The sequence below is a fragment of the Falco punctatus genome (assembly GCF_963210335.1).
Source record: "Falco punctatus genome assembly, chromosome: Z".
NCBI classification, from domain to species: domain Eukaryota; kingdom Metazoa; phylum Chordata; class Aves; order Falconiformes; family Falconidae; genus Falco; species Falco punctatus.
In genome coordinates, this window is record NC_137586.1 from 62,576,774 (window position 1) to 62,603,127 (window position 26,354).

General features: G+C 40.8%; 2 protein-coding genes across 2 annotated transcripts in view; one reads left to right on the forward strand and one right to left on the reverse strand.

Moving 5' to 3' along the window:
- Nucleotides 1-26,354, reverse strand: part of MCC (MCC regulator of WNT signaling pathway) — a 715,741-nt gene that overhangs the window by 322,052 nt on the left and 367,335 nt on the right. The gene's annotated exons all lie outside the window — the stretch shown is intronic.
- The window catches only part of LOC308056098 (uncharacterized protein), a 153,409-nt gene that overhangs the window by 44,006 nt on the left and 83,049 nt on the right, over nt 1-26,354 (forward strand). The window contains exon 4 of the mRNA XM_080370944.1: nt 10,652-10,756. Within this exon, the coding sequence (XP_080227070.1) occupies nt 10,652-10,756 (105 nt within the window). The remainder of the gene's footprint in view (nt 1-10,651; nt 10,757-26,354) is intronic.

Consider the following 26,354-nt stretch of genomic DNA (forward strand, 5'->3'; position numbering starts at 1 on the left):
TGTAATGAACGATCCACTGAACTATGTTAAAGCCACCTATGATTAGTTTCAGAGTCAGCTTTGGCTGCTGTAGCTTGCAATTGGTTATTAAAAGAATATTTCTCTTGCACTCCCCCAAATAATTGCATAAAGTGTTTTTGGTTTTGGATATGTCGTTTCATCCCTATTGTGAAATCCAACAACCAGAGATAACTTTGCAGACAGCAGAGAAAAGGTGAGCAAGCCAAGTTCCTGCTGGACTGAACAGCAGCTTGAGAAAACTAAGATCCAGGTTTCTCTCTGGCTCCTTGCTAGTAGCAAGGACTGGAGCAAGAAAGAAACCCCAGGTCCCCTTCTTCTTTGTGCTGATGCATGCCAGTCACTAGTGTGAGTGGACTGATTGCTCAGCCCTACTGCCTTGCAGCCAGATTTTGTTCAAAGTTGTCCAAAATTTTGTCTAAAATGTCTAATTTTGACTGCCAAAGTGGTCTGTGGCCCATCCAGGTGACTGAAGTCTGAAACCCACCACTTTTATGGAAGATTGGTCAAAGGTAAGACCTGGTTGAACTGCTGCAGGCAAAAATAGTGCTCACCAGGAGTGACAGCTATTGGCTCCTAAACCTCCTGAAATATTTTCTATAGTCTTTCTCCCTCCTGTTACATCTCTTGCCTTGTTTTGCATTGTTAAAACCCTTCTTGCTTTACACAGTGACTACCATTTTAACTTTAAGTTATAGTTGGGTTAAAAAGCTCTTCGAGTCACATACAGACTCAAACATTTGCATAAGGTCTCACTGGAAAATTTTTAAAGTTTAGTAAACTTCAAAACTGAATGTGAACCTCAACAGCAGCTTCTGACTGAAAGACATGAATGATAAATCTCTAATGTGCTTTGTGTTGATGTGAGATCTTCTGAGAAATTATGGCACAGAATGGGAACACTTTAGAACTTGTTTACTCTTGTACATGTTTACCTTCATACTCATAGGGGTGGAAGTTATTTCTGTGGTTCACCAGGGAAATTATCTTCAAAATCAATCAAAGGTGGAAATATTTGACAGAAACTGGAGTGAATTCTGCTCTGATGCTAATGTACAGAACTGAGAAAAAACCCCAATGCAGATAGACGATACCTGTTGCATTGTGAACTTATTTGACAAGTATATATGAAATTAAAATGCCCTGAAAATGTGAATTCAGCAGGGAACAAGAAAATTAAGTTTATGTTTAAATTTGTGTTGAAGCTTCGTGGTAAGGTTAACAAATCCATTTTAAATTTTCTTGGGGGAGAGAGAAAGAGGCTGCCCCTCCACCAGTAGCAAGGTTAAAAAGGAAACCTGTGCCATGTAAGTATGGCAGAACACAGAACACAACTACTATAGCGAGTATATGATCCTTCTTACTTTCTCAAAATTTGATGAAGTACATTTGGTGCACTTTACGAGCCAAAAGTTTTGGTGACATAAACTGGGATGCTTCTGGATAATGGGAAGTTTTTACAGATGTCAGTCACAGTGGAATGTTGTTAGCCTTTATTCTGAATATTGTTATTCAAAAGCGTTTTCATCAATGGGGACAAGATTGGAATTACATGATGCTTCTGTCCTGTTCATGTAGTAACTGTATGGGCTGGATTCCTGTATTTATGCAGGAAATCTCTGAGCTTAGCATCCCAGTGGTCTGCTTTTGCTCTTATCAGGATAGGGACTTTTTGAAACCTTAGAACAAGTGGTATAAAAGCTGTATCAGGATAAGCATGAGATTTCTGCATGACTCAGCAATGGTGATGCTCAACAAATAACTCTCAAATTGCAGTTAATAAACTTGATAATATATCACTGGAATAAGTGATAAAGAAAACACACAAAGATACAATCTTTTGCAGATGCCATATATATTCTAACTATTTAATGTGGTAACTGCTTTCTTGGAATTTATTATTTCTTTGATCTAATGGAAAACTTCTAGTACAGTTGAGTTTCCAGGTGGTTTTTTTTCCTACATGCTATTATTGACGTTCCTTGTAATTTCTTAGAATCTAAAAAATATTTTTGATGCAAAACCAGACCAGTGAATGCAAATATTTTGTCCAGTTTCCAGGGAGACTTGCTTTCCCTGATCAGTACCAGTAGTATTAGACTTTTGAACTTGAGAAGTTTATTTTTAGATAACCTCACAAAATACAAAGATAACTTGTAACAATATTTGCTATTGTATTCTAGTAGTCTTTGTTTTCTGAAATTATAAAGGCACCCAGCTAGGTTTTACGTATTGAAATGCACAATTTAAGTGTGAGCATACTTGTGAGGATGTGTGGTCGCACTGATATGAATGATTTTGTTCTTGCAGCTTATAGAGAGACTGGGATGGGTTTCTGAAATGTGCTAACCTGGAGTGAGTCAGCTGATGGAAGTCAGGCTGTGCAGGGAGCCTCTCAAAGGGCACAGATCTAGCTCATATATGACTTCAGTAACCAAGGTGATTTTTTTTGATGGTAATATAATCTTCATTTAGGCAACACGGTTTTATTTCTTTTAATTTCTTTTAAGTATTGAAAGTTATAGATTTTTTTTAACCATTTCTGATTTCAGTGTAGATGGCATCCACTTGCAATATCTTCATTCTCTCAACACTAAACTGATTTTTTTTCCCCCTGACATTTTTCAGTACTCTTGAGTACCTACGTTGCCCTTCTACAGTTTGTCCAAGATGCCAGGAAAGAATCTTAAAAAAAGTTAGTAATTTGAGCAACAATAAGTATGGGCGTACGTTGTTCATAATAGTATTGTCATTTTGTTCCTGGCATTGCAGGGATACATGGCATGTGTGTAATGATTGGCTGTTTCCCATCTCCTTTTCTCCATGCACATATATCTGTTTTTTTCTGTTCCTCCCTATTTTTCCTCTTTTTTAGAGAAAGCAGAATTTTATTCTGACTTAGCCTACTGTACAGTCTGGGACTATAAAAGCCTATTGCTGTAGTTAATCAGAAATCATCTATTGAATTAAGTGGGACCAGGACTGGGCTCTAATAGAATTTTCTGCAGTGGTGCAAAGAGCACAGCCCAGACTGCAGCCAAAAGATTTCATTATCATGAGAAGTGCTGCTACAGTAGAAACAGATAAAAGTCCTTAATGACTATGCAACAAGTACAAACCTCAGAGCGCTGCTCACCTTTCCTGGCAGCAGTGAGGTGTTGGCAATATATTGTGCTAATGAGAGCAATACATTGACCAGGACAGCTGGAAAATGTAGCAGCTATCAGACTGCTACAAGCCTTTCCCCTATGTTTTTCTTCTCTAATGTGTTAGAATGTAAGAAATACTGTTAAGCTACAATATACACTTCTTTTTTTTTTTTTTTTTCCTGTTTGAAAGATGGGTGATCTGAGAAACGGTGATACAGCTGATATAACTCAATTTGGCCTACCAGAACTAAGCCTGATGGTGCTTTTTGCAGCATGTTGGTAACACATATGCAAATAAGACTGTTATCTCCATTTGGGAATGGAGGGGCAAGAGAATAATAATAGTAGTAATGACAGTAATGTAGAATCTTATGAAATAAGCCTGGCACATAATTTCCTTTGGGGACACACTTTTCTCCTCTTAGCTTCACATAACTCCTTTGAATATAAACTGCATGACACTTTTTCTTTTGCAATGTAACTGAAGGAACTGTGAACAGCATTTGAAATCTCTACATTTGAAAAGGAATGCAAATATAATAACATACTTTTTGCAAAAAATGATCCAATATTTAATTTCATTACAATACATATTGAATTGTAGTTTGTTTCCACATGAAAAAGTAGCTTGCAGAAAAGCATGCTCAGAGAGAGAGAGTGCTTCTGAGGTGATGTTTCATGGGTATTGTGTTACTAATTAATTTTTTTAAAGAATCCTAGAATACACTGAGTTGAAAAGGACCCATGAGGAACATCAAGTCAAACTCCTGATGCCACACAGTGCAAATATATCTAAGAGTGTTGTCCAACCACTTCATGAACACTGACAGGCTTAGGGCCACAACCATTTCCAGGGCCTGACCACCCTTTCAGCAAGGAAGATTTTCCCAGTATCTGATCTAAACTTCCCTGATGCAGCTTTAAGCCATTCCCTCAGGTCCTGTCACTGGACATGAGAGAGAAGGAATTCGTATCTCATTCTTTGCTTCCTTTCATGATATTGGTATAGATAACAGCAAGGTAACCCCTCAGTCTGCTCTTCTTTAAGCTGAACAAACCTAGCATTCTCAGCTGCTCCTCATAAGTCATGTCCTCTAGTCCTTTCACCATCTTCATTGCCCTCCTTTAGCCACATTCTAATATTTTTGTATCTTTCTTGTAAGGATATAAGCCCAAACCTGCACACAGTACTCAAGGTGCAGCTGCACCAGTGCTGAGTAAATTGGGACAACCACTTCTTTTGACTGGCCAGATATACTGTGCTAAAGGCACCCCAGGGTATGGTTGGCCCTTTTGGCTGCCAGGGCACATTGTTGACTCACATCAACATCAACTATCAACCAAAACTCGCAGATCCCTTTCTGCAGGGCTGCACTCCAGCATTTTGTCCCCCAGTCTTCAGGACATTCAGGACTACACTCTCCCAGGTGCAGAATCTGGCATTTGTTCTTGTCAAATTTCATATGGCTGGTGATTGCCCAGCACTCTGACCTATCAGTATCGCTCTCTGTAAGGCCTCTCTTCCACTGAGGGAATCAATGTCTCCTAATTTAGTATTGCTGGCAAACTTACCTAGTGTGCACTCAACTTCTGTGTTCAGGTAACTGACAAAAACATAGAAGCCCTACACTGAGCTGTGGGGGACACCACTAGTGTCCACCAGCCAAACATGATCCCATTTACTACAATTCTGAACCCAAACCTTCAGCCAATTCTTCACCCAGCTGTATGCTGGATACTTATTCCAGAAGCATACTGTGAGATACAGTATCAGAAGCTTTGCTAAAATCCAAAAATGCCACATCCACTGCCTTTGCTTTGTCCACTGCCAGTAACCTTATCATCAAAAGACACTGAGTTAGTAAGGCATGACCTTCCCTTCATGGACCCATGTTGGCTTTGAGTGATGACTGCATTGTCTTTCAAGTGTTTTTCAACAACTCCCAGATCATCTTCTCCGTAGTATTACCAGGAAAATTGACCTTTGGCTGTACGAGTTTTCTCCCTATAGGGGCAAACAGCACTTCTGTAGTCCTCCTGTGTAGCTTGACCTTGCTTCCAAAGCCTATACGCTTTCTTTTTCTTTTTAATTCTGTAGGAATTCCTGGTTCATAAAAAATACCTGGTTGGACCATGTGATTTGTTTCTTTTAGTTGCTATTCAAGATTCAGAGTTTGATTGGAAATTGCACTTTTAATCTGATAACATAGTTTCCAGTCTTGTCAAAGGCTAGCCTCAGGTATGGAATATTCTGGTTCTAGTAGCATAGTACAGCAAAAATTTCTGTAGTAGTGGTCACCATTTTATCCTGTGGAAGGAACCTTTATGACCACATAATGTGAACCTTTCCAGCTGAAAGTAAGGCTGCAATCAAACCCGCTTAGCATCATTACTTGTTCCCCTTTTTGCCTCTTTCCTACTTCAGCTTCAGTCCAATTACTGGTTCATGCTTTCATAAGAATTTTAAATGTAAGAATAATTACTGTGATATTGCTGTCATATCTGAGAATATTTTTAATAAATGACTGCTTATAAACATCAGAGGAAAAGTGGGAGAAAACCTCACAGTCAGTCTCCATAAACTGTGAACCTGTCACTATGTGTTTGGTAGTGGAATGTGTCTGGTCAGGGACTGGCAGGTGTACTCAGCTAGATTAATCTACCTGTGTATACTGTATTTCAAAAGAAACAAGATGACAAGAAGGAAAATGTGTTTTTTTTTCCCAAAACCAGGATGTAAAATAATTAATTACAGATTACAAACAAACCCACATTGCTTGCATTGCTGTGTTTCAATGGCCCTTTAAATAACAACCAATTCCTAACCTTCCACCACTCTCTTACAGCTAGTTTTTGGTTGGCTTTTGAGAGCAGAAATTAGTTTTACTTTTTAAAGGAAAATAAAGATTTCAATTCTGTATTAAATTACCACCACAGAATTTAAGGCTAACTCTGTGAAAATTGTGCTCTAGTATGTCAGTCTGGCTCAGAATGTTTCTATGATATAATAGTATTTATTCTTCGTCATTTTAAAAGCTCTGAAGCCGTGTAATGTTCCAAGAGCTTTACCAAATCAACAAAATAGAAAACTAACAATCATTGTGAACCTAGCAAAGTAAAAATGCCTCAGCAAAATATTTCTTGTTCTTTCCAGCTTGGTATGCTTTTTAAAATTAGGTTAATGAGATATTTCTTCAAATGCCTGTCTGTACCTGGGGAGAAAGATGTCAAATTAGTTCATTTGGTAAAAATTGTGTAACTGAAAATCCTGATAAAAGGGGATAGGTTTTTCTGCATTAATGAGTATATGAAACTTCAGTATGTTTTTACATTTAAAAGGTGTGAAGAGACTTCAGTTTTGCTTCTGTGTCACAAAAGATGCCTCTCTAAGATACATTTTGGAGTGAAACCATCTCATATGTCTAGCCTGAACATACTTCCCTTGCTAAAGGAAACTGACAGTATCAAAACAGCTAAGAGTCTAAGACTGTGTAGGTTCATTAGAGCCAAGTCTGATGAGGAGCAGCTGAGGGAGCTGGGGTTGTTTAATCTAGAGAAAAGGAGGCCTGGGGGGACGTTATTGCTCTCTACAGCCACCCAAAAAGAGGCTGTAGGCACATGGGTGTTGGTCTCTTCTCACAGGTAACAAGTGAAAGGTAACAAGAGTAAATGGCCTCAAGTTGCACCAGGGGAGGCTGAGATTGGATATTGGGAAAATTCCTTCACTGGGTGAAGCATTGGAAGAGGTTGCCCAGGGAGATGGTGGAACCACCATCCCTGGAAGTGTTCAAAGAATGTGTAGACACGGCACTTAGAGACATGGTTGAGTGATGGACTTGGCAGTCCTGGGTTAAGGGTTGGACTTGATGATCTCCAAGGTGATTTCCAACCTAAATGATTCTATGATTAGTAAGAATAATGCTAGTGTTCTGGTAAAAACATTCAGGCCAGGTCTGCTAACCTGACAGCTGGATCCCTTGACACAACTGGCTCAGAGACCCTGATTTTCACCTGTGTCATGGTTGAACCCATCTGGCAACTGAGTACCACACAGCTGCCTGCTTGCTGCCCCAGCCCTACCCCTAGTGGGACGGGGAGGAGAATCAGGAAAAAGGTAAAAGTTGTGGGTTGAGATAAGAACAATTTAATAACTGAAGTAAAAAGTAATATAATAATAAAAACAGCAACAATGACAGCAAGAACAACAATTGTAATGAAAATGAAGGAGAGAGAGAGGAATGAAACCCAGAAGGAAAAAAACTCAAGTGATGCACAATACAGCTGCTCACCACCTGCTGAGTCCCCAAGCAGCAATCGGCAGGCCCTGGCTGACTCCACCTCATTTTATATACTGACCATTACATTCTATTGTATAGAGTATTCCTTCGGGTAGTTTGGAACAGCTCTCCTGGCTGTGTCCTCTCCCAATTTCTTGTGCCCCTCCAGCCCTCTGGCTGGCAGGGGCTGAGGAACTGAAAAGTCCTTAGCTTAGTGTAAACGTTACATAGCAACAACAAAAACCATCAGTGTCCAATCAACCCTGTTCTCACACAAAATCTAAAACACAGCATTATACCAGATACTGAAAAGAAAATTAATTCTATCCCAGCTGAAACCAGGACAACCTGTCAGAGGAATGGTAGCACTCCCATTTCATATGACTGACAAATAGTAGTTCATATTCGCGTGTGTTTACAAATTAGTGATCTCTGCAGCCAGCATCCAGTTTCGGGATTAGATTCCATTCAATCAGGAAATCCAGAAGGAGCTGAGGGAGGAATGTTTTTTTCCCTTTCAGCAGGCCAGCAAATCCTGTAAGTGTTCTGTTGCTTCAGGTGAACTCGGCAGTACTGGAGAGTAAGATCAGCAAACACAGCTGCTGTGGATCAAACTAGCAGTTTCCTTAGTCTTACCCCCCAGAAACACAAAAGTTTGCTTGAGTAGAGGAATCACAGAATAACAAAATGATTGCCCATGACTATGTCTAGACATTTTTTTAGTATCTCCAAGGGTGGAGGCTCCACCACCTCCCTGGGCAACCTGCACCAGTGCTCCGTCACCCTCACAGTGAAAAAGTGTTTCCTGATGTTCAGGGGGAACCTCCAGTGTTTCAGTGTGTGCCCATTGCCTCTGGTCCTGTCATTGGGCACCACTCAAGAGCCTGGCTCTGTCCTCTTTGCACCATCCATTCAGGTATGTATGTACATTGATGAGATGCCCCCTGAGTCTTCTCCAGGCTGAACAGTCCCAGCTCTCTCAGCCTTTCCTCCTAGAAGAGATGCTTCAGTCCCTTCATTATGCTGGTAACCTGTTGTGGGACTCTGTCCAGTATGTCCATGTCTGTCTTGTATTGATGATACCAGCACTGGACACAGTACTCCAGGTGTAGCCCCACCGGTGCTGAGTAGAGGAAACAGATCACCTCCCCTGACCTGCTGGCAATACTACTCCTAATGCAGCACAGGGTACCATTGACCTTTGCTACAAGAACACATTGCTGGCTCATGTTCAGCTTGGTGTTCACCAGGACCCCAGGGCCTTTTCTGCTGAGCTGCTTTCCAGTTGGGCAGCCCCCAGCATGTACTGGTGCCGGGGGTTGTTCCTCCCCAGGTGCTGGACTTTGCACTTCTGCCTGTTGAGTTTCCTGAGGCTCCTGTTGGCCCATTTCTCATGCCTGTCCACGTCCCTCTGGATGGCACCACAGTCGTCTAGTGTATCAGCCCCTCCTCTCAGTTTGGTACCATCAGAAAATTTGCTGGGGGCGCAATGTGACCTAGAATCCACATCACTAATGAAGATATTAAGCAGCACTGGACCCAATATTGACCCGTGGGCTACACTAGCCTCCAACTAGACTTTGTTCCACTAATAACCACGCTCTGGGTCTGGCTGTTCAGCCAATTTTCAACCTACTTCACTGCCTGCTTATTCAGCACATACTTATCAACTTCTCTGCGAGGACCTTACTGGAGAAGTTATTCCCTGCAACATTCCCTGCTCTCCCCTCATCTACCAAGCCAATCATTTCATCATAGAAGTTTCTTAAGTTGATCAAGCATGACTTCCCCTTGGTGAATCCATGCTGACTACTCCTGATAGATTTCTTGTCCTTCATGCCCCTGAAAGAAGTTTCCAGGATTAGTCCATCACCTTCCTGTTACCGAAATCTCGGAATGAAAAACTTATCGACACCAATGTGATGTAGTTAAGCAGACACTTCTTTATTAACGGCCGGGTGCGTGAGTGAGTCCTCTCATGATCAATGCACGCCAGGTCCCAAAATCAGATTCCATGTATAAAACTTATTCATACATATTCATTAAATATTCATGCGTAATCATGATATTTCCCGTAAATCATTAACATATTCTCCTCCTATATCCGATTCTGCGCAGTAGAGCTTAGAAAGGTCTAGAAACGGGTCTACGATTTGGGTAGGTGGTATATGAGTCGGTGGTCGCGATCTCCCCCTGCCGGAATTACCTTTTACTAAAGTTCACGATTTCTTGGCAGGCATCTACAAGCTGTTCCAGTTGACTCTCCCCGGTTCCCATTAATCTCATATTCTGACATTTCAATACACCTCTACATACAGAAGACTGGTCAGATACAAAGAAACCTTTCAATCCTAAAGTTATTACCTAAGTTTTAACAATGGTTCCAGCCCCTTCTTCTAGCCTTGGTACAGGATGTACAGAAGATCTCATAGCAGCTTTTACTGTGCAACTATAAGTTTCATTAAAAATATTTCTTATCCTTCTATTTTTCAATTTTATAAAATGATTTTATAAAATCAATTAATCAATCAAATAAAGTCAATCAATCTTAACTTATTCACAAATCGATAACATTCCCAGGCTTTATACATGTGAAGTGAAGCGTGTTAATCAAACCTGGCTCTAGCACTGTCTCTGCCTGCCACAAGCACCTGCTATGTTTAAGCTCTTCCTTCCTTCCTCTCTTCCTTCCTTCCTTCCTTCCTCCCTTCCTTCCTTCCTTCCTTTCTTCCTTCCTTCCTTCCTTCCTTCCTTCCTCCCTCCCTTCCTTCCTTCCTTCCTTCCTTCCTTCCTTCCTTCCTTCCTTCCTTCCTTCCTTCCTTCCTTCCTTCCTTCCTCCCTCCCTCCCTCCCTCCTTCCTTCCTTCCCTCCCTCCTTCCTTCCTTCCCTCCTTCCTTCCCTCCTTCCTTCGACGCACCTGACCAACACTCAGTGTCTCTGGAGCAAGGGGTGGTACAAGATAGGGATGAAACATGCTCACTCTGAATAGTTCTTTCATACCTGCTCAAAATGGAATTGTAATTTTGGGGTCAGTGAATAGTATAATGATAAAACAGAAGCCCCCACATAGCTGCTCACAGTCTTTGCCTTGTACTAATCACACTGTAAAAAGTACTGTTTACCTTATGCTGTATCCTTATCTGTAATTAGAATATGAAAAGCTGTATAATAATTAATTTGTTTTTTTTTCTATTCATATCCCCTTAGGGCTCCTGCAAAAATACTGGCTTGCATTATTGCAGAGCCTGGCCTGTCTAAAAACAGCAAGGCCAAAGCCAGGACACCTGCTCTTGTCAAGGGAAGACAGTCAAGGTAACAGTCCAAAGTCTTTGCCAATTGTGAAGTCAATTACAATGCTCTTCCCATTGCCACAGCAGTCATGAGAAGCAGCTTTCCTCTCTTATGAAAGCTGTTATTATGCTGGCAATAGTTTCCCCTCTTGTTTCTTTGTCTGGCCATTATTTTCAGCAAAGCAAGTTTTTCCTATTATTTTCAGACAATTATTCCTAAAGTCTTGTTAATTACAACATGCAATAGCATCTCCTCACTTGGTGGCACTGTTTTCTGTATCAGGTGTTGGCTGAATATAGAAGTGCAGCCTGAGATCTGTATGATGACTGATTAACCTGGGACACAGACAGCATGCTAGCTCTTCAACACAAGGTTTGTTAAGTGACAAAAAGCAATAGGGACTTTAAAGCTTTGCTGCTGAAAAAGTCCCTGCTGTGTTGCCTGCTTCTTATCTTTTGCAAGGAGCACCACAAAAACCTTCCAGATTTTCTGCTTATCGATACACTGATCACATTTTTCATCATAAATAAATATGTAAAATATATTCAGCACCAAAGATTTTTTATTTAATTCAACGCATAATTTGTAAAGTGTATGAAACAGATTGTGTGACTGGCAATATTAGTAATATTTGAGTAAGAAAAATTATATCCAATTACTCATCTGTACTATATTCTTTATTTTTCTCAAAAGCCCAGAGGTTACAGATTTCTTTGCACTTCTTGCTTACAGGAATAATAAGTGATGTTTTGTGAGCTGCTTTGGGAAGCTGTTAATAATGCTTTTATCTCTGCACACAGCATACCTACAGAACAAATGTATTAAAGATTACGATATTACATGGTGGATCTGAAGCCTGACTTATGCAGATAAGTGATCCAGCATAAGAATGCATTTTGTCTCCATTTCTGCAGATGGAAGAACACAGATTTATAAATGAAAAAACCTGCCCATATAATTTTAGCTTTAAATGCATCTTCTTGAAGCTGGTTTTTTGGAAACTTTTTCCATTAACATTTGGTAGAAATCCAGTAGCTATTGTGTAGAAGTTCTGCTCTGCTTGTTGTTTGATTTAAGCATATGAACATATTGACAAGAATGGATTGCTTCCTAAAAATGAACTACTTACCTCACTCAGGCTGTATGCTGTATTTCATGAAGCCTAAGTTTTCATAGCCCATTCTGGGATTTCCCAACCCATTCTGTATGTATTTGATATTCATTAAAAGCAAACAGAACATTCTTAATGTTTCCAAAAAACAAGCAGTGAGACTCTCTTGGACCTGCTAGAGAACAAGCAGAGAGGTTTAGAATTGTTTTTGTGTCCATAAATTACTCTCTGCTTAATAGTAAATCCCGCAGAATTCAGTAGTATTTTATTGCAGTTATCTACCACAAAGCAGGATCTACTTTAGTAATTCTGCAGATTTTCTAAAACAAATTTATAAAGAATCCTTTTGATTTTATCCTGATTATAATTTCATAAAAAGTAAAAAAGATAAAGCTTTCAGTATGAAAGGCTGAGTTGGTTCATTCAGTCTGGAAATGAAATTTTCCAGGAGCTCCCTGTGTCATTTGTACATCATGTTGGTACTCCATTGCCTCTGGTGGGCTGTGTGGTCCATTCTTCTGTTACAAAGAGCCCAACTGTCTGTGATTGTGCAGACCCTTGCTTTCTTCCTTGTTTTCCCATTCCCCCTCTCCCTTCCCCACACTGTTGAGGAGCGGTGGACCCTCTGTGACTGCCTTCCACAGCCATAGCAGCTCTGAGAGAAGCAACATACCGGCTTTTGGGACTGGAGTCAAGTAGTAAAGGTTTATTGAATGTTGAGGCTGCGATGGCAGAGCAAATGTAGTGACTGAACACACTGATTTCCTATAGGACTGGCACAATCTGCTGGGTTTGTGTGTGTCAGACAGATATCAGTCAAGTGGCATTCACTGCCACTCCCCCAGACTCCCATCCATGCAAGCACTCCCCAGAGTGGTTTATAGTTTGTAGATTCTGATTTGTTTGGGTTTTTTTCAGTAAGGATGGGAGATTAATGAAAGCTTTGCTAGGATAGCTGTTACTGTTGGAGATGCCTGCATTAAGAATATCTTTGGGGTAGTATGTGCTCTGCAGTGATGTCCTGGAGGTGCCCGATCTGTGCAGCAGTAGTCATAATGGTGGCCAGAGAGCTAAAGCAACTTATACTTTCATGATGCTGTGTGCAGAAAATTTTAATTGACTACATCAGTGGACGAGGGAAAAGCTATGGATATAATCTACCTGAACTTCTGTAAGGTCTTTGATATGGTCCTTCACAACATTCTTACCTCTAAGTTGCAGAGATACAGGTTTTGATGGAGGAGAAATTGGCTGATGGCTGCATTCAGAGAGTTACAGGCAAGGCTCAATGTCCAAATGGAAAACGGTAGTGAATGGTGTCCTTCAGGGATCCATACTAGGATCAATACTACCTAACATCTTCATCAGTGATGTAAGACAGTGGGATTTAGTGCACCCTCAGCCAAAGCACCCTTACCTTTGCAGGTGACATGTAGCTGGGTATAGTCACTTCACTAGAGGAAAGGGATTCCACGTGTGTTGGTTTTGTCTGGGATAGTTTTTTCATAGTAGCTAGCATGGGGCTGTGTTTTCAATTTGTGCTGGAAACAGGGTTGATAACACAGGGATGTGTTAGTTACTGTTGGGCAGTGCTTGCACAGAGCCAGTGTTTTTTCTGCTCTTCATCCCACCTCACCAGCGAGAGGGCTGTGGGTGCACAAGAAATTGGGAGGAGACACAGCTGGGACAGCTGACCCCAACTGACCTGAGGGATATTCCATACCATATGGCATCATGCTCAGCAGATAAAGCTGTGGGAAGAAGAAGAAAGGAGGGGACTTTGGGAGTTATGGCATTTGTCTTCCCAAGTAACTGTTAAGCACAATGGATGCCGGCTTCCCTGGGGATGGCTGAGCACCTGCCTGCCTGTGGGAAGCGGTGAATTAATTCCTTGTTCTGCTTTGCTTGCGTGAGTGGCTTTTTCTTTACCTATTAAACTGCCTTTGTCTCAGCGCATGAGTTTTCTCATGGTTATTTTTCCAGTCCTCTCCCCTGTCCCACCATGGAGGGGGAGTGAGTGAACAGCCGCATGGGGCTTAGTTCCAGCCAGGGTTAAACCACAACACCAGACAGAGAGGTCTTGATAGACTTGAGGAGTGGGCCTGTGTGAACTTCATGAGGCTCAACAAGGCCAAGTGCAAGGTTCTGCACATTGGTTGGAGCAATCTCTGGTGTCGTTAGAGACTGGGGGATGAACAGGTTGAGAGCAGCCCTGCAGAAAAGGACTTGTGGGTCCTGGAGGCTGAAAAACTGGACATGGACAGGGAATGTGCTTGCAGACCAGAAAGCAAGTCATATCCTTGGCTGCGTACAAAGAAGGGTGGCCAGCAGGTCAAGGGAGGGGATTCTGCCCCTCTACGCTGCTCTGGTGAGACCCCACTTGGAGTGCTGTGTCCAGCTCTGGAGTCCTCAGCACAACAAAGACATGGACTGTTGGAGCAGGTCCAGAGGAGGGCCATGAAAATGATCAGTGGGATGGAACACCTCTCCTGTGGGGAAAGGCTGAGAGCGTTGACGTTGTTTAGCCTGGAGAAGAGAAGGTTCTGGGGAGACTTTATTATGGCCTTTCAATACTTACAGGGGGCTTATCAGAAAGACGGAGAGAGACATTTTACCAGAGACTGTACAAGGGGAAACACTTTTAAATTGCAAGAGGGTAGGTTTAGTTTGGATGTAAGGAAGAAAACTTTTATGATGAGTGTGGTGAGACACTGGAACAGGTTCCTTAGAGCAGCTGTGGATGCCCCACCCCTGGAAACTTTCAAGGTCAGGTTGGACAGAGCTTTTGAGCAATCTGATCTAGTGAAAGCTGTCCCTGCTTGTTGCAGGGGAGTTGGTCTAGATGATCTTTCAAGGTCCTTTCCAACCCAAACTATCCTGTGATTTGATGTTTCTGTATTCAATATATATGCCATTTAGGAGTGTGGTAAGGGAGAAGAACAGGACCTAGGGTAAGCCTGTCTGTAAAATATCAGACTACTGGTGTATGGAGGACTCTTCATCTCTGTAACTAGCAAGTCTATAATTGAGAACCTTCTGCCTCCCAGTGTAAATGTAGGGTAGTGCCTTGCAAGCTAATGGTGTTACTCTGAATTTACATCATTGCACAGAGAGCAGGATTCAACTCCTTTTACTTAATCATCCCAATAAGAATGGTTTATATTATAAATTCTATCACAGTTTGCACAGAGACAAATGATCAGCGATGGATGCCTTTGGATATTAGATGAGGAATGGATATTTATCATACCAAAATCTGGACATTTTTATATTAAATATATGGCAGTAAAGCATTGCACAGTTTATAATCCTAATTAAATTGTTGTATTTTTAGTATGGAAACCTTGAAAACTACAAGCCATGGTGATCTATGATGAATGATGTAGTCATTTTTGTACTGTAGAGTTCATGTCTTGTCTTGCTGTCCAGTACTAATTTAAGGAAGATTCACCCCAGATGGTCTAAGATTCTACTTCTTTCTACTACAGAAATACAGTACCAATAAGACAGTTTTGCCAAGTACTTTAACCTTTTCCTTGTAAGTAATACAGTGACAGTATTTGTTGTGCGTGATTGTGGGTGAAGTTTTTCTGTCTTTCAGGTGGAAGAAAAATAAATTTTCTAGATAAAGAATACTTATGAAGTATTTTCTCTCAAATATTTGACCCTATCTGTCTATCAGTGAAAAAAATTTTGCACTTGGAAATCAACAAAGGCAATGAGCCATTATTGTTACATGAAACCACGTGTCAGACCAAAAGAAAGGCTTGAATCACCTATATAGGGTACAGGGAAGCACAAGACTTCTGATGAGTACTCAGCCACTACTGGAAAGGCCTAAACACATTACTGCATCTTCCTATGATACGAAAGCTCCCCAGGCATCTGCTACTCTGTGATACACCTTTTGCCAGGACATTTGTCTGAGCACTTTGGTGCCTAGCTCTAACATAAGCCCTAAGAAGTCCAGATACGGGATGGGGAAGTCCTTAGATTTTCTGAGCCTTAGTATCTTGTGCTCATGCTTAGAATATGACTCACACACACAGGCATGCTGAAGTCACCATGGCCATACCTGCTTTCTTTAAAAACTGCACATGAAATTGACCCCATTGTAGAGGAGAGAAAAAAAGATTTTTTTTAAAAATATACAATTTCATTGACTTTAGGACCAGTATGAAAAAGTACAGGAACTGGAAACCTGGTCAGATGAGTAAGTGTGAGATAGAAGTACAGCATAAGCTTAAGAAAAAACAAACTACAAAACAACCACAAAACTACCAAGGAAGAACTGAAAACCAATTACCATTATTTTCAGTTCCCAGGGAGAAAATCTGTAGAAAATGACCAAAGAAAATATTTGAGTCTGGAGGAAACCAAGGAAAACAGTCAACAGGAGTTTGCTAAGAATGAACAAAAATGCTTTTTAGTAGGTAAGAAGCAGTAGGTGTCATATTGGTAACAATATAGTGGTACCGTCCTCTGATACCTTTAAAAAGTATGTAGGCATAGTCCAGATCAAACTTTTTAATTTCTGTGCTCCTGTGTTTGTGAAGCTATTCTTTGGCTGTTACTGTAGCATTCACTGTCAAAGTGGAGAGAGACCAAGTGCAGGGACACAGTGCAGGCACTAAACTGGAGTTCAGTGCTGTTCAATATCCTCTGTGAACTGGATGGTGAGCTGGAACATAAGAGCTGTGCTTGAATTCCTGCCAGTGCCATCTCCTACAACAGTAGCCACTGAGTGGATGCCCAGGAAGAATAACAACAGGGCAAATGTACTTTGTACTTTTCCCAGGTACTCTCCCAAGCCTCCTACTTTTTTTTTTTTTTTTTTTTAATCTGAGGGGCACTTTGTGAATCTGATGTGGTTTGTTGTGTATCTGGAAGTTTTTAAAGGGTCTCTCTTTAAAGTACCTACTCACTTTTCCATGGAACCCAATACATTTTGCATGACAGTGTACATTGGTAAGGAGTTCCAGAATGCTACTACCTCTGGCAGCAAAGTGACCTCTTTTTGTTTGTTTTGAATCTGGTTCCTCCTAGCTTCACTTGACGGTGTTACATTCTGCACTGGAAGAATAGCAAATAGATACTTTTAAGGAAGCAGTTACATACTTTTGATCATCCTTAGAAGCAGATGGAGGTGAAATAAACATTCAGTTTCTATTGAATCCATGTTTATTTACCTAGTTCTAGAGATGGGCAAATAGAGGCATTCTACATAATGGTATTCTTGCAGCAGACTGAGCTACTCCATGGATTGTCTCCTGGAATTATGAGAGCATGAGCATTCACTCACCCCTTTCTAAGATGTGGGATTGTTACAAGGTTTAAGGCCATACTATGGTCTTGTTAACGGTAACTTGTGCATCAGCTTGTGGATTGCTGACAAGGCAACCACCTTGAGGGGGAGAAGGCACGTTATGTTTTAGTTCGGTGTTTTTGATCACAAATGGCATTAAAGCAAAGAGGATACTTAAGTTCCCTGTGAAAAAAATTCTACACAGCCAGGGAAATACTTTTCAGGGATCTATCAGGTTCATTGCCTGACTTGTTTTAATTTCCTGGAAGGTGGTAGATAACTGTGCGGTTTGTTGTCAGCAATGGGAAGCTTTAATTATCAGTAAACTAAGAGAGTATATGTTAAAAAATGGGCTAATTGGGTAAAACAGCCTGAGAAAGGCAATTGTGCATAAAATCTGTAAATAAAATTTAAATGCAATTTAATAAAACAAGAAGCAATAGTACCAATCACAGCATTTAATACATGACCTGTTACAATGAAAATACATGAAGTGGTGGTTTGTGAGTTGTTGGTTTGTTTTTTTTTTTTTTTTTGTTTGTTTGTTTGTTTTTTAAAGAATGTAATTTAAATATTCATGTAAAATATTTACTGACATTCTCATGGCTACTGGCACTAGTCTTTACATCCATTAACTTAGATACTTATGGGGACTAAAATACCAAAAGAATCGTCCATACAAGACTTCTGAATCCTAGGAGATATGAAGCTTTTAACAGCAATTTGTCCTGCAGGTTTCTTAATACAAGAGACAAATAATTCTACGGTATGAACACTAAAGAGTTCAGAAGGGCTGATTGTTGCCCATTGCAAGCAGCTTTTGGTAGACACTGTGCATTCCTGAGAATTATTTTTCCTCTAATTATTTAGAGTCAGAGCACATTTGGTGTGGGAAACAACATGGACCTTAGACTCCGTAAGAAGGTCAACTGTCTGACTCCTGGGAGTCCAAGTGACTTACTTATATGGCAGTTTGGACTGCATTTGGAACTCATATTGCATCAAACCTAAATTCTATTTACTCAGTGACAGCCTAGGCATGTTGAGGGTCTTGGTGTGTATCAGTGAAACCAACAGTACTGTAAAAGGATTATTTGAATTCTGCTTACTGTAATTTTCATACAGGACCTTAAACGTGTTACTTCATCAGTATGTCAGTCCCCATCATGTTCTTGTAGACAGGGAAATCCTTTGATTAGCAGCAGAAGCTTCCATTCCACTAAAGAGATGTTCGGAAGCAGATGAAGAGATGCAGCTGGAGAACTTGCCTGGCAAACAGGGCTTGTGCCTGTTCCTTCCTGTTTGGCAGGTCAGCAGGTCAGGAGCCATTTAAGATGACTTAATGTTACAGTCCAATAAAATAAGCCCCAGAGTTTAACCTTGTCTATCTCATATTTCTTCTTGAAACTATGACAAGTTGAGGAAATTCCTTTGTATTTGATATCTACGTGTTCTAAAGTCTTTTCAGAGACCCATCAGCATCTGTTTAAAGGTAAGCAGTAATGGCTCTGCTGCCCTGCATTTCCCCTGATGGTCACTTTTCTGATGATTTCACTACAAAGAGCTAGTCAAATACAATAAATACATGCTGTCTCTTTCTGTTATGTATCTCTTGACATCAGATAGGGTAACAATATCTTCTAATTGTTACTTTGCAATTCACATTATCTTACTGTCCTATAAATGGTTATGTGATCAGTCACGTGTCATTTGCTTAATACAATTTGGGGGACTTTGGTAGTGAAGAACATCACTTGCTTGGAGAAGGAAGGGAGGTCACTAAACATGTCTTCATATGTCTTGGAACTGCTAGTTTTGCAAAAAGATCCACACACTGGAGAATTTTTCACTGGGTGTTCCTTCAGATGTATCTGTATTACGAGGTCACCATAATCCTCCAATAGGTATGTAACCTGCCTGGCTGTTAGTGATGCAGATGGAAGCAAGTTATACTTAACATGACACTATGTCATGTTAGTCACATGTTTTAGTGTTGTCTCTAGAAAAAAGAGCAAAGCAAATAAGCTCATTTTCAGCTTCGATATTGTACTGTTTTTTTGACACCAGACTTAGCGACTGATTAAAATCAAATGACTGAATTTAACACTACTGTGAATTTGTTGCAGTGACAGTTGAACACCTTAGCATGAATGATAGGAGAGGACAGCCCCATAGTCCTTCACTTACAATTGTTTCTGCGGTCCTGAATATTTAGGGAATGAAGATTAAATTATCTCAGAATAACATTAAGTCTTAAAAAAATTATTTGAGACAGCATTTTCAGGGCTTTCTACATAATCATGGCATAAACTCTCTATGTGTATTGCAGTCTGCTTAAGCAATTGAAGAGTTTAATTTTTATCCTTATTAATGAATAAGTTAGTACAGAATGTAGTACAACTGAGTGGCTGCCATGATCTCCATGGGAATTTAAACTTGAGGTCAAGAAGAGAGACCACACCGAGGAAACTCCCGTGCATATAACTCCTAACCACTATTATGACTGATTAGAGCTAAATTTCTTTTCTGAGTCAAGAGCTAATCCCTTAATTAGTCTGTTCTCTGGAAATTATAGTGAAATACTCCTTCCTAATCTTCTAACAGAAATCTCTTAGAAGCAATAAAGGCAGTTAGACATCAGGGAAGTCAGTGTTTATACAGCTAGGGGTGGTAGCTCTTAGACCAATCAATGTAGCTAGGAAAAAAAGGTAATATTTTAGGCACAGAATCCCTAGAAACACACCCACATGCATACAGAAATAAAAGATACAGAATATATCCATATGTACATACATAAAAAACCCATACAGAAACAGCTATCTGCAAAGCTAGCTGTAGGTTGAGACCTTGAGTTTAGTTTGTACTAAGAAACTAGATAATTGGAAGAGAAAGATGTCTTGTAGAAGTGACATATGGGAGGTGTTAGCACATGGACAGCCAAGGAGCTCATTTAGCAACTAAGACAGAGAGATGGGTGAGTAACACTTGCATCTTGTCACAAAAATTAAGCATATGTGGTGTCTGAGGAAGATTATGATGACCGATAAAACCAATGCTTGACTGTTATGATGATCCATGAAACTGATTTTGAATCTGTGATTTTTAGTGTGTAGTCAGTTTACTAACTTTAGAAATAAGAGTAGAGTAATTCTAGTTGGAAGGGACCTACAATGGTCATCTAGTCCAACTGCCTGACCACTTCACGGCTGACCAAAAGCTAAATAAATAAAGGGCATTATCCAAACAATGACAGGCTTGGGACATTGACCACCTTGCTAGGAAGCCTGTTCCAGCATTTGGCCACTCTTGGTAAAGAAATTCTTCCTCATGTCCAGTCTGAACCTCCCCTGGCGCAGCTTTGAGCCCTTCCCAGGTGACCTGTCACTGGTCCCCGGGGGAAGAGCTCGGCACCTCCCTCTCCCCTTCCCCTCCCAGGCAGCTGCAGAGAGCAACGGGGTGGCCCCTCAGCCTCCTGGTCTCCAAACCAGACCAACCCAAAGCCCTCAGCCGCTCCTCACAGGACATGCCTTCCAGCCCTCCCACCAGCGACGTTTCCCCTCTCTGGGCACATTCAAGGACCCTCACGTCCTTCTTACATGGTGGGGCCCAGCCCTGCACACAGTGCTCCAGGTGAGGCCGCAGCAGCGCCGGACACAGCGGGATAATCCCCTCTCCTGCCCGGCTGGCCGTGCTGTGCTGGGGGCACCCCAGGGTGCGGGCTGCCCTCCTGGCTGCCAGGGCTCGCTGCTGACCCACGCTGAGCCTGCTGCCCACCAGCACCGCCAGCGCCCTCCCTGCAGGGATGCTCTCCAGGCACCCCTCTCCTGGTTTACACTTGTGCTGGTGTTACTCCATCCCAGGTGGTCTGGCGTTTGTTCTTGTTAGATTTCACGGCACTGATCATTGCCCAGTACTCCAATCTATCTAGTTCCCTCTGCAAGGCCTCTAGTCCCTTGAGAGAAAGCCAACAGCACCTCCCAGCGTGGCATCATCAGGAAGCTTGCTAATGGTGTGTTCAGCTCCTGCATCCAAATCCATGATGAATATAATGAACAGATCTGGCCCTAGAATTGAGCCCTGAAGAACACCGCTTATGGCTGTTCACCAGCCAGATGTAGCTCCATTCACTACAACTCTTTGAGCTCTGCTCTTCAGCCAGCTCTTCACCCAGTGCAATGGGAGCCTGCTCATCCCAGCTGGACAACTTGTCCAGAAGAATGCTGTGAGGAACAGCATCAGAAGCCTTACTAAAAACCAGAAAAACTAGTCTTCTCTTCATCCACTAGATAGATTAAGATTCCAAGGTCTGTCTTCTGAGGATATTTGTAAGTGCAGACTAAGACATCAGAATGTCTCCCCATTTGCCACTGTCCTTCTCTGTTCTTTTTAGTCTATGCAAAGTGATTTTAGTGCTTATTGTCTGCTCTGTTTCACTCACCTTGTTTCTGCCAGGGTGCAGAGAGAGCCAGCTGCTCTGTAAGAGAAGGTGGGCTGGGAGCTGAGCATGGTTACAAGTCAGATGGGAACAGGGTTCTCACTGAAAAGGAGATGGGATGTAGAGCAGCAGGTCCAGGCCAGGATCAGTGCCAGAGGCATTTATCAGAGTCAAACACAGCCCAGTGTATATTATATTCTGCATGTGGACTCATGGATTTTGATGTTTCTGTTTTGGATAGGCATGTACTGTTGCTGAGTGAATGCACTGGCAAACTTTGGTAAATCGCTTGTTCTTGGCCTTTGTTGCTTTTAGTGTCTGTAGATAAAGGCTATCACTACCACCGTGGGACAGTATGGCAAACCATGGTATGACTCTTAAATGAGGGGAATCAGTAAGAACTTTCTGAGGACAAGTGATGTTTTGAGAGATAATATTGTTTCAAACAGTATTCTCCACCAGACCATGAATAGATATCAGTTAACCAATAAATCTCAACAGCTTAAACCACTCACTCTCACCTGTCAGAAAGGCTGTCGAATGAGGGTTTTCTGATAGGTCTTGGGAAAAACTTGCCTTCAGGCAGTTACTGTTTCTGTTGCGGTTTCTTTTCTCAACTTTCTGTCATTCAAGGCAAGCAGCATTGTCTACCCTACCTGGGGCAACGTGCAGTGGGCACGCCCAAGACACAGGGTTGTAAGCCATCTCTGTGGCATATGGAAAGCTTGCTTAGTAAAAGCAATGTTTCCCTGCAAGGTGTGAACAGTGTCTTTCTGAAAGCGAGGGGCAATTCCATGCTTACCTCATGACAATGTTTTTCCTCTAAAGCTGGAGGATACCACAAACTTACAAATTCATTTCTTACTTTATAGCCCTTCTGCTTGGTTGTAAGGAAAAGCCCAATAATAAAAATGCTTCAGTAATCACACAGACGGTTCTATTTTATGGATGGTTGAACTGAAAAATAAAAAGTCATTATCTGTGAAATATCCCGATAGAATTCTTGATGGCAGGGTCAAATGTATTATTTTAAGTAATGTTTAAAAGAGATTATAGTTTCAAAGGTGTGTTTGTTTTTTGGTTTTTTTTTTAATTTTCATAATTTCCAAATATACTTTTCAGTGGTAGCATCATGGGAAGGTTAATGTGCAGTTTTCATGTTTAACAGGCAATGGACATGTGTGTGGAGCATGTAGTTTGCAAGAGAACACATGAAGGTTTTACCTTCTATGCAAGAGAAGCATAGAAAGCTGAACCTTGAATAAGGCAGATCTGGAGATAACAGTTTCTGAAATGCTGGGTTTTAAAAGTAGACCTATGTAATGTTTGAAAGGATGCTCTTGTTTGGCTTTGAAAAGTGCATGTAAATCTGGCATTTTTGCTTAAAAGGTTACTTTCTTGAAGCTATTCAGTAATTTTTTTGTGATTTTAGAAACTTTTTGTTGTTGTTGCTACTTTATTCTTGTTAGCAATAGAAATACAGAGAGAGTTGAGTATTGTATCTCCTCCCATGTACTGCAATGAGCAGGGACACCTTCTGCTAGGTTAGGTTGCTCAGAGCCCCATCCAGCCTGACCTTGAATGTTTCCTGGAACTGGGTATGTACCATCTCTCTGGGCAACATGTTCCAGTGTTTTGCCATGCTCTAAATTTGTCTAAATATACTCTCTTTCAGGTCAAAACAATTACCCCTTCTCCTGTTGCAGCAAGTCGTAATAAAAAGTCTGTCCTTATTTTTCTTAGAAAACCCTATAAGTACTGAAAGGATGCAGTAAGGTTTCCCTGGAGCCTTCTCTTCTCCAGGCTAAACAACGTCAACGCTCTCAGCCTTTCCCCACAGGAGAGGTGTTCCATCCCACTGATCATTTTCATGGCCCTCCTCTGGACCTGCTCCAACAGTCCATGTCTTTGTTGTGCTGAGGACTCCAGAGCTGGACACAGCACTCCAGGTGGGGTCTCACCAGAGCAGAGTAGAGGCGCAGAATCCCCTCCCTTGACCTGCTGGCCACCCTTCTTTGTACGCAGCCCAGGATATAACTTGCTTTCTGGTCTGCAAGCACATTCCCTGTCCATGTCCAGTTTTTCAGCTTCCAGGATCCTCAAGTCCTCTGCAGGGCTGCTCCCGATACATGCATCCCTGTGACAGTATTGATTCTGGGCATTGCCCCAACCAATGTGCAGGACCTTGCACTTGGCCTTGTTGAACCTTTTGAGATTCACATGGGCCCACTCCTTGAGCTTGTCCAGGTACTTCTAGATGACATCTCCTTCCTCATGTATGTCAACTGCACCACAGAGGTTTTGGCTGCAAATTTGCTGAAGCTGCATTTGAACCCACTGTCTATGTTGCTGATGATGATATGCCTCCTTCCTCTGCAAAAGGACATCCCTTCTGGCTATTCCATGCCACCTCAGGCATCTAGGTTGTTTTCTTGTATACCCCATTTTTTGGCCTTAGATAGGAAATCTTTTAGTTAGAGCAGCTAGTCCATGCATATTGCTAAATTAATATTAATTTAATAGCAGCTAAATCTCTTCAATTTTGCTTTCAGTTTATGGCATTCTTTAAATTTAAGTCAGTAAGTTTAAATCAATTTTGTCAACATTTATTACAACTATATGTCTTCTATTTAACTGATAACCTGCTGTATTCCCTCAATAATTTGATATTTAAGCTTAAGAAAATTATTTTCTTTTTGAAGTTTCTCCCGTTCGCTCTGTGACATTATTTGTAAAAGAAGGAATGACTCTGCGTGTGTCATCTGGAATGCTTCTGCACTTACTAATTCTACTTGTTCTGCTCCTATCCTTATGAATAATTGGTCTCTTTTTACACACAGATAGAATCTAATACATGCTATTGTGAGCAGACTCCAAGAGCTCAATTCTTCAGTCCTTTGCTCTTGGAATTTCAGTGAGGTCAGTGGAGATATTTGTGATTTATACTGTCATAACTGAGAAGAAAAGCAAATTTTGAAGTCTGGAAGGGTGTTACCTTTAACATATTATTTGAGAAAAATGGTACCTATGTGTTGGAGTTCAAATCTGGCAAAATTAAGGCTTTTTTTTTTTTGTTTTTTGTTTAAAAACAGTGCCCTGTTTGAGGCTTTTGTTTATTTTTGCTAAGTAGGCTTATTCTAATTTAAAGTGGTATGAACTTTAGGGGCAGAGTTTTTAAAATATCTGGTGCTTAAAGTTACAGGCAGATATTTAACTAGCCTTTGAAAACTGCTTTGGAGTTTCTCTTCCATCAAAATCAAGGATGCTGGTATACAACTTTGGAGTTTTTTTGCTCTTTCCTGGGAACTATCTTCATCTTTAAGAACCTGAGCATTTTTGAAATGGTCCATTACGATACCTTTGCAATACTTTGATAGTGTTCTAATGTCATAGGATGAAATGTATCACAATCTCAGATTTCATGTTCTGGAAAAAAGATTTGACATTTCTCATCTTTTAAATATTATCACATCCAGACAATACTGTTTTTCTGGAAGTTTAGGAATATACTTTTGGTAAGTTTAGTAACCATCTCTTGTTCTTGTCTGTCCAGTGTCAATGGGATGAATGATTAATTTTATATGAGATGGAAGATGACACCATAGGTAATTTTTAGGGAGAACATGGTTAGTGAGTTTGTGGTAGGAATGTGGAAAGACTGTATTGGAAATTGACTGCAATACTCAATTTGAAAAGAACCCAGCAAACCCTTCTCTTTACCATGTTAGCTCTTTGGTTCAGGGAGAGTAATTTTTCCTTTGTCTTTGTGTGCTATAGCTTGTGTGGCATTGCATGCAATGGTACAAAAAAAATAAATTGCAATAATAGTCTGCAAAATTACAGATGGTGTTTGCCAGCCTTCCTTTGTGATTGGACTACAAAAGCTGCAATATCCACACTGGCTGGAGTGTGTACCTTTGACTTCAGGAGGTACTGAGATTTTGTGCAAAATTATTATAAACATATTTTTAAAAGAGAGATAAGCAAATAATGTAAGCCCTGCATTATGTTTTTCTGGAATATAGCAAGGTCAAAACATCACATAAATCGAATAATTTTTGACTGACAATGCTTTCTTACTTATAATTTACAAACACACATTTAGCTACTGACATTTTCTCAATGTAATTTCAAGCTTTGCTACCACTATACTGAATTTCAGACAGTAACAGGGCCAAAGGGGTAAACGTGAAGATTTCAAAAAAAATGTTTGGTACATTACAAACTTTCCATGAAACAGGCAAGCCTCTTCTTCAGTGTCAAATGTGTTGTGACCTACATGAGTGCAAATGGAATGCAAAGATGACTAAAATACTGCTATTGGAGAATTTTGTATAAGCTTGGCCATGAGGTGAATCACTTGCAAGGTGCTGGGTACCAGGAATCAGTATCAGGGCTGGTGCTCCTGTCAGGTTCAGTTTCTGTACATAGACATCAGTAGAAAGATCTTTTCCTGACAGCATTGTAATGACTCTGTAGCTCTGCTAGTACTGTTATGCTAAGATGTATCCTAACCAAGCAAAGAAGAAAAATTAAACTGTCAGAGAGAGAAAGAGAGAAAATTCTTTAAGATTCCAAGGAGGTTTTGAGCTCTTGTTCCACGTCATCCTAATGAAGTCTGAATAAGACCAACTGAAATCAAGCACTGTATCTACAGGTACAAAGCAACTGTGATGTAACTTAGTGGTGCCTCCAAATTCATATAAGAAATTCACAAGGGCCTTTTAGGCTTACGGACATATTCCTCAATACAAAATTCTTTGTGTCT